The sequence below is a fragment of the Plecotus auritus genome (genome assembly GCF_963455305.1).
Source record: "Plecotus auritus genome assembly, chromosome: 15".
In the NCBI taxonomy this organism is placed as follows: Eukaryota; Metazoa; Chordata; class Mammalia; order Chiroptera; family Vespertilionidae; genus Plecotus; species Plecotus auritus.
Genome location: NC_137781.1, coordinates 11,405,672 through 11,414,781, shown reverse-complemented (window position 1 = coordinate 11,414,781; position 9,110 = coordinate 11,405,672). Strand labels below are relative to the sequence as shown.

General features: G+C 54.8%; 1 protein-coding gene across 1 annotated transcript; it reads right to left on the bottom strand.

The window, feature by feature from the left end:
* Positions 1-2,691: 2,691 nt before the first annotated feature.
* MESP2 (mesoderm posterior bHLH transcription factor 2) lies at positions 2,692-5,502 on the bottom strand (the record flags this gene model as incomplete). Its single annotated transcript, XM_080651565.1, has 2 exons — positions 2,692-3,812; positions 4,666-5,502. The coding sequence occupies 2 exons, from the start codon at positions 5,500-5,502 to the stop codon at positions 3,543-3,545; spliced, it is 1,107 nt and encodes a 368-aa protein (XP_080507691.1). The 3' UTR covers positions 2,692-3,542.
* Positions 5,503-9,110: the final 3,608 nt, after the last annotated feature.

The following is a 9,110-nucleotide window of genomic DNA, read 5'->3' as shown; positions in this document are numbered from 1 at the left end:
TCACTTCATATTATTATTATTTTAAACAATTTCTTAGTGATTTCTTCCTCAGTCCTTCCACTGTCCTTTTGTTCTTTTATTTTCCTCTCTCATGGAGGCCATGTTCTTTGGAAGCTTGTTTAGACCAAGTTCATGGCCTTTGAGGCTTCCTCCATGTGAATAGGGGCTCACTTTTTGAATAATAAGAATTGTATGTCACAGGGGGCTGGAGGGGGGCATCAGGATGTTAGAGATGCTTAGGTGGGGCGTGGCCAAAGAAGGTTGGGGACCACTGAGCTAGGTGGTAGGAAGCTCCCCTGGGCCTCAGCCCCACAAGGCCCAGCTGAGCATGCGGGGCTGGTGGGAGGCAGAGAGGGAGTCACAGACCGAAGGCCTGCAGGGCTCCAGCTGCTGGGGCCTGGGAGTCCAGAGGTTTCAGATATGTCAGCCACTGTGTCCTGGACAAATGACCAAAACCCTGGACTTGGGTTTCGTCTGCACAATGAAGACTGACCCTAGGGTTGGTGTGTGGATGGAAGGAGTCTGCGTTACTGACCACTGGGCCTGACAGGTAAGAAGAAGCGGCTGTTATTATGGTCCAAGGCCTGTCTCTGGGTTCAAGGCCCTCTCCCCTCACAGGCTCCCCTGTGCTCCACTGGTGCCTGCACATCAAAGCGTGGGGCGGGGCCAGCCGAGGTGGGGTGGGGTCCCTCCACTAACCAGGTCCCCTCTGGGCCAGCCCTTCCTGTCGCCAGCGCCCAGCAGCAGCGGCTGGCACTTGACCTTTGGGGACCAGAGCTCAGGGCCCTGTTGGGGGAGGGGTCAGCCCCGCCATCTCGTGTCCCTGGGGGAGAGCTGGCCTCCAGGGAGAAGAGTCAGCAAGGATCCTAGTCTCTGTGCCTGGCACTGAGCTCAGTGCTTATGCGCATTATCTCATTTGGTTCCCAACAGTCCCAGGAGGAGATAAGCAGTCTTTATCTCGGTTTTGCTGATAAGAGGCTCAGGGAGGTTAAGGCACAACTCAGTGGAGCTGGAAGGAGGCCCTAGACCGGTTCTCCTGCCCCTGCGGGAGTGAGTGGTGTTGAGGCAGGGTCTGTGACAGCCACACCTCACATGCTCGGCCAGGGCCACCTGACAACTCACAAGGCCCTGTGTAGCTGGAGGAAACCGGTTCCCGGGCTGCAGCAAGGACAGCGAGACCTGCCTGTAGAACCTTGCTCAAGGTCACACACAGAGAGGGGAGCCCACTAGAATCCAGACTGCTCACTCCCTGTCTGTCTAGGGCTCCAGGCCCCGGGGGAAGGCAGGATCTGAGGATCCACAGGAAGCAGCTGGGGTACAGTGTCCCCTCCCACCTCCCACCATCCGGGAGGCATGTCCTTCTCTACACTGTGAGGTCACTGAAAGGCCGAGATGAGGCACACAGCCAATGTCCAGCTGCACAGATGGTGACTGGGATCCCCCAGGAAGGTGCAGGTAGACCCATCACCCCAGGCTGGGCACTGGCATCGGCACCTCTCCTCCCCTGCCAGTCACTTAGCAGAGAGGTACAGCCAAGGGCAGCATGCCTGGGATGGAGCCACGGACCAGACGGATGGGGGCAAGGGGCTGCTATTCCCAAGAGCCTTCCCTCCCAGAGGGTGAGGACAGGGGTGGGATAAGCCCAATCCCCTTGGGCCCTGCTCCCCGACTCCAGCAGCATCTAGGATGCTCTCAGGCAACTCCAGCCGGGGTGGTGGCGTCCTCTTGCCTCTGCCTTGGCACCTCCTAGAGGAACACCTCTTGAGGGGGCCTGGGAAAGTAGAGCTGCCAAGTTCTAGAAGACACGCCGCTCTGGCTGCTGCTGGTAAAGGCCAGGACTCTCTTGGGCTCTCCGCCAGCCCTGGTAGGGCTTCAGAGGTGGGGGGAGAGGCCATGGGTGACTGGGCCAGGGATAGCTCTCTCTGTCCCTTTAAGATGACCCGCAGATGCGTGGGACCCAAAGGAAGGAGACGGGCAGGTGTTCAGTTCTGCCTTCGGTGCAGATGCCCTGAGACTGGAGCTAAGACCTTGGGTTTTCCTGGGAAGGAGAGAGCACTGGGTGGGAGTCAGGGCCTTGACATCCACACCCAGCTTGGGGTTCACAGAGCCTGTGAAGAGGTAATTAAGGTAAAGTGAGGTCAGATGAGTGGGCCCTGATCCCCTATGACTGGTGACCTTAGAGGAAGAGATTAAGACAGACACACAGGCCATGTCAGGACACAGTGAGGAAAAGGTGGCCGCCTGCAAGCCAAGGAGGGAGGCCTCAAAGAAACCAAACCTGCCGACACCTTGACCTTGGACTTCTAGCCTCTACGACTGTGAGAAAACCAATTTTGGTTGGTTAGCTTCTCAATTTGTGGTATTCTGTTAGCGCAACCTGAGCCCCACTAATACACTAGCCTGGCCCCTGGGGACCACTCACAGGCATCCTTTGAAAACCATTTCCTATCATTGTGAACGAGCCCTCTGGGTCAGCAGGAATGAAAGGGGCACTGGCCTGGTGCAAGCGAACAGGTCTACGTGGCAACCCACTCTGCCACCTTGCATAGCCGGCCAGGTAGAGACCTTGCGCAATAAACATGGTCAGATTGGCAAGTGAGGGCCCACATCACCATTGGTAGGGCATGACTTGTTCCCCACAGGATGGGAACATTTCCCCTTTCCCAGAGGCCATAAAATCACAGAACAAAGCAATGTAAAAAAAAATTTATTTACATTTTAATCCTCACCCGAGGATATTTTTTCCATTGACATTTTTTGAGAGAGAGAAAGACAGAAATGTTGATGTGAGAGAACGATATAGATTGGTTGCCTCCTGCATGCGCACTGACCAGGGCCAGAGAGGAGCCTGAAACCGAGGTACGTGCCCTTGACTGGAATCGAACCCGGGACCTTTTGGTCCACAGGCCGACACTCTATGCACTGAGCCAAACGGGCTAGGGCTGTGTTGTGTTTTTTTATTTTTATTTTTTAAATATATTTTATTGATTTTTTACAGAGAGGAAGGGAGAGGGATAGAGAGTTAGAAACATCGATGAGAGAGAAACATCGATCAGCTGCCTCCTGCACACCCCCACTGGGGATGTGCCCGCAACCAAGGTACATGCCCTTGCCCGGGATCGAACCTGGGACCCTTGAGTCTGCAGGCCGACGCTCTACCCACTGAGCCAAACCGGTCAGGGCTGTGTTGTTGTTTTTTAAAACACAAAGTATATAGGGGTCTGCCCTCAGCCCACCCCACTCCCCCAACCCATCCCATCAGTCCCAGCCCTGCCAACTTGGTGGTCAAGCAGCCCCCGTGTTTCTGCAGCTCAGGCTGTGTCTTCAGGGCACTGATCATTTTGGGGGGTGCCTAGGAGCAGAGGGCACTGCCCCAGCCCCCACACCAGCCAGGGAGGCCACCAAACACTGCTTCCGTGAAAGGCATCACTTGGAAAGGGGATCCCCGGCTAAAGGAAAAGTTTGAAAACCACTGACCTCGCAAATGAGGGCGCCCACACTACAGGCTTGATTCCTAGCTGCAAAGGGGACAGGCAAGGCCATTAATAGAAGATGCTCAGGTGGCCCCCCTCCAAGTCTCCTTGCCAAAGTTCAGGGCAGCCACTGAGCTGCAGGCCTGAGCTCTGGAGGGGGCTTTCATCACGGAGATGGAAGGTGGGGCCTGGTCCCTGGTGCTCCGAGCTGGGGAGCACCTCTGCACTGTGGCTCCAGTATCCCCATTGGGTCTGAGGCTGCAGTCTCTGGCATGCTGGGCCGGGCAGGAGGGGTGGGGTTTCTGGCAACAGATAGGACTCCGGAGACACACAGATACCCTGCAAGAGAGACAAGGGCAGCTGGTTAGTGGGCCACTATGGCTGAGACCTCGAACCTGGATGCTCCTCAGAGTGTGGCAGGCAGCTTCCGAACAGCCCTGGCATCCAGAATGCAGTGAAGCAAAGTGGTTAAGAGTGTCCGCTCTGGGGACCCTTCTCCCCCTCCCTACTTGGGAGTCCATTCTGTGGGACTCTTCCCTCTCCCCACGTGGGAGTCTGTACTTGTTCTTTAATAAATCTCCACCTTTGCTATAAAAAAAAAAAAAAAAAAAATGAGTGTCCGCTCTGCGGGTACACTGCCAGGGTTCAAACCCCAGCTCTGCTATTCACCAGCTGCAAGAACACAGATAACCACTTCTACTCTCAGTTTTCCCATCTGTAAATTGGGATGATGATAATACCTACTTCACAGGGCTGATGCAGGGCAGAATGAGTCAATTCATGCACAGTAATATACATTGTGGTTATTAATATGCTATGTTAGGGACCATGATTCATGGGCCTCATGAATGAATGAAGCTTGAAGGAAACATAAAAGTCACCAGCTCAAAGCCCATCGATCAGGAAGCCCCTAATCGTGGAGCTGCGGGGCTTCCCTCGTACTCCCAGCCCTGAATGGAGCACTTTGGTACACGGCTCCCGCCACCTCCAGAAGCCAGGGTGGAAGGAGCAAGTCTGAAGGCTCCTCCCTCTTCCACGGGGTGTGAGGACTTCTAGGTGTTGGTGGCCTTAACTGCGAGGGTCCCATCTACCAGGGTGGGATTGGATAATCGGGATCCAAAAAGTATGGAATCTACTGCAGACTAGAGCCTACCCACCCCGTCCATTTCCAACTGCAGCCTGGGCACAGTACCTGGTACACTGCAGCGGGTTCCAGGGCGGTGGGGGGCGGCACCCAGGGCGTGGCCGGGGTCCCGGGCTCTCCGGGTGTCTGCGTTCCGGAACCGGCTTCGGGCGGCGTCCAAAGGGCCGCATCGGGGGCCCTACGTTGGGACACTTGCGGAAGCGACTGCGTCCCGGAACAGTAAGGGGGTGAGACCCAAGGACCCACGTCGGGGATCCTGCTTCCCAAGCATTCGGGCGCTGCTGGGACTCCTAGACAGGCAGGCGGAGACCCCCAAGACGCCGCAGCGGGGGCGGCGGAGCCCAGGATCTGGCCGCGCGCTTGCGTCGGCGTCTGCGCCTGCGCGGGGCCGCCGTCGGGGCAGAGCGGGCAGCCCCGAGGGGGCGTCTCGTCGCTGCGCCGTGAGCGCCGGCGCCGCAGGCTGTCCTCGCTGAGGCCCAGCACGGCCGACAGGTGGCCGATGTAGCGGATGGCCAGGCGCAGCGTCTCGATCTTGGTCAGGCTCTGGCCGGCGGGCGCCACGGACGGCGGGAGGAAGCGGCGCAGCTCGAGCAGCGCGCGGGCGAGCGTGCGCATGCGCAGCTTCTCGCGCTCGCTGGCGCTCTGCCGCTGCCCGCCGGCCGGGGCGGGGCGCGCGCGTCCGGGCGCCGTCGGGGCGGCTTGCGGGGTTCGTGCGCCGCGGGCGGGGGGCGTGGGCTGCGAGGGGCCGCGGGCGCCGTCACAGGGGCACGAGCCCGACGAGTCCGAGGAGGAGGCAGGGGACGTGGAGTCCGGGTGCCCGGCCCAAACCCAGCCCTGGGGTAAGATCCAGGGGTCGAGGGTCTGCAGAGGCGGAGACTGGGCCATGGCCGGGCCGCGGGCTCCGCGAGGCTGGGCCGGCCACCTCCGGGCCTGAGCTTTTATCCGGACCAGAGGTGCGAGGTGGCCTCCCGCCAGGTTGCAGAGAGGTGTCAAAACCCACAGAGCCCAGGGAAGGTCTGGGCAGGGGGGCCCTGGGAAAGCGGGCCCATTTGCGGAGGTGTGGATTCTGACTCCTCGGGGGCTCTAATGGAGGCCCCTGCAGCCCGGGAAGTGTGGGAGGGACAATTCGCATCTGGATGGAGCTGCTAAGCTTCTCACCGGGCTCCCACCCACCCCGCCCCATCCACTCCGCTGCGCAGGGTGAGTGCCCAGGAGCCCGGCAGCGGTGGGCAGTGCCATCGCCTCTGTCTCCCGGCGCCCAAGCTGCCTCTTGAGGGACTCATGGACCCCTGCGCCTCTCTTATCACCAGTCTCGGGTGGGGAGCGCGCTGTGCCCAGTAACTTGCTCCCAAGTGCCTACAAGGGTGCCCAGGACAAGCCCCGAGGGACCTGCCAACAGTGATGGGGGGGAGGGGGCCGTGCAGGTGGACCCTTCCTGGGTTCCTTGGAGCCTGCACTTGCTGATTTGCTGAGTGACACCGAGAAAGTCCTCTCACTGCCCACAGCTCATTTCTGTTCCAGAAAAACAACAGAGGAGCCCTAGCCATTTGGGCTCAGTGGATAGAGCCTTGGCCCGGGTTCGATTCTGGTCAAGGGCACATGCCCGGGTTGCAGGCTCGGTCCCTGGTGGGGGGCGTGGAAGAGGCAGCCAATCAATGATTCTCTCTCATCATTGATGTTTCTCTCTCTCTCTCTATCTCCCTTCCTCTTTGAAATCAATTTTAAAAAAAGAAAAGAAAAACAAGAGAGGAGCCTGGAGAAGGAGAATGAATGGGGTGCAGTGGGCCTCCCAGGCCTGCCCAGTCAGACCCTCTTTATTTGCTGTGTGACTTTGGACAAATGACTTCGCTCCTCTGAGGCTCAAGTTTCCTCATTCTCAGCAATGACGCAACGTACCAGCCGGGATGGTTGCTGGCACTCAGGGGAACCATCCACAGAACCACTTAGTGTGTGCACTTGGCTCTGGGGCTCAGTGTTCGGTGCCATCGTTTTATAAAGAAGGTACTTACATTTCAGGATGCTCGTGGGCATTATTCACTTAATTCATGTTTATTTAGCAACTGGTACATGTCAGGCACGCCAGGGTGAACAAGCTGGGCGTGTTCTCTGCCCACATGAGAGTTTATTTTTTAGTTTTTTAAATATATTTTTATTGACTTCAGAGAGGGAGAGAGAGAGAGAAACATCAATGATGAGGGAATCATTGATTGGCTGCCTCCTGCACGCCCCTGACTGGGGATCTGGTGGGTAACCCTGACATGTGCCCTTGACCGGAATTGAACCCGGGACCCTTCAGTCCGCAGGCTGATGTTCTATCCACTGAGCCAAACCAGGTAGGGCTCCTCATGAGATTTTAGTTTTGTGGGAGAGGCTATTATATAATTAGTAGGCCCACCACTAACTAGCTGTGTGCCCTTGGGCAAAGCCCTTAACATGCCTGAGCCTTCTGCTCTATAAAACAGGAATAATAATTATATATCTACTCACAGGACTGTTGCAGTCTCATAATATAAACTTGAACATAGTAAAGTTTATAAAGGAAAACCTCTCACCCCTCAGCAATAATTACAGATTAAAGGAGGTGTCAATGTCCTTTGTGATTTTAAAAAAATATATACTTTTATTGATTTCAGAGAGGAAGGGAGAGGGAGAGAGATAGAAACATCAATGATGAGCGAATCATTGATCATCTGCCTCTTGCACGCCCCACACTGGGGATGGAGACCGCAACCCAGGCATGTGCCCTGACCTAGAATCGAACCATGACCTCCTGGTTCATAGGTTGATGTTCAACCACTGAGCCACACCGGCTGGGCGTCCTTTATGATCTTTTTTAAAAGGGCAGACTTGGAGGCTAAGGGCCTCATCAGAGCCAAAGACTAGCACTCTGGTTACAGAGGCAAGAGGTCACAGCTGGGCCTTGACCCATGCCTGGTTCTAGGGTAGGGAGAGAGGCAGATAGGGGGCATTCTGGATGTGGGAACAGCATAAGCACAGGCCTGGCCGTGGGACTTCCCAAGGTGCTCCCTGGGAGTCAGGAGTAGATTAACCCATACCAGCCTGAAGAAGTAAATGGCTTTCTTTCCCTAGCCGGTTTGGCTCAGTGGATAGAGCATTGGCCTGTGGACTGAAGGGTCCCGGGTTCGATTCCGGTCAAGGGCACAAGCCCGGGTTGTGGGCTCGATCCTCCGTGGAGGTGTACAGGAGGCAGCCAGTCAATGATTCTCTCATCACTGATGTTTCTTTCTCTCCCTTGCTCTCTGAAATCAATAAAAATATTTTAAAAAGAAAATAAGTAAATGGCTTTCTAGTATTTTGTGGCTGTTTTTAAAAATTAACTTTTAGTTACACCAATTACATAAATACGTTCTCTTTGTAAGAAATGGAAACATGCCCTGACCGGTTTGGCTCAGTGGATAGAGCGTCGGCCTGCGGACTGAAGGGTCCCGGGTTCAATTCCGGTCAAGGGCATGTACCTTGGTTGCGGGCACATCCCCAGTAGGGGGTGTGCAGGAGGCAGCTGATCGATGTTTCTCTCTCATCGATGTTTCTAACCCTCTATCCCTCTCCCTCTCTGTAAAAAATCAATAAAATATATTTTAAAAAAAGAAAGAAATGGAAACATGAGAGATAAAGCTGGAGCCCCTGTAAACCCCCCCCCACCCCCAACGGGAACAGCTATTGGTAAAGGGTTGCATTCACATCAGTCAACATATGTCCTTAGAAGTCACACATAGTATAAAGGCGGTACCATGGCCCTTTTGCACATGCCAGCCTGTAACTTGTTCTTTTTTCATTCAGCAGCGTATATTAGAGCATTCCATGTGAGGACATAAGTAGCTCACTCGCAGTTGGTCATAGTTGATTTCAATGTTCATCCATTTCCATCGTAGAAGATAATTTTTAAAATGTATATATATTTTTATTGATTTCAGAGAGGGAGAGAGAGGGAGAGAGAGAGATGGCAACATCAATGATGAGAGAGAATCATGGATTGGCTGCCTCCTGCACGCCCCCCACTGGGGATGGAGCCCACAACCGGGGCATGTGCCCTGACGGGAATCGAACCATGACCTCCTGGTTCATAGGTTGACCCTCAACCACTGAGCCATGCCGGTTGGGCCTCCTCAGAACTTATTTTAAAATATGTTGGAGAAAAGATGCTCATGTTACCACTGTAACATTATGATGAAGTCCTAACTGACCGGGAGTAACACAGGTCAGGGCAGCTGTTGTTTGGTTTATTGTAGCTGCTATGAATGAGGAGAGGAAACTTTATCCGGAACGCAAAAAGAAGATGGAATCGGTTAACCATGCCTGGTTTTAAACATGCTTTCTTTGGAAAGAAGCAGTTAGTTATGCAACATTTCATGACTTAAAAGGGCTTAAGCCCACGTTAAAAAAAATACCGAAGTACTTTTTCCTGAGGGCAGAGTAGACTTAGAAAACATTCAGTCCTGCACTTCTTTTTTTTTTTTTTTTTTTTTAAATCT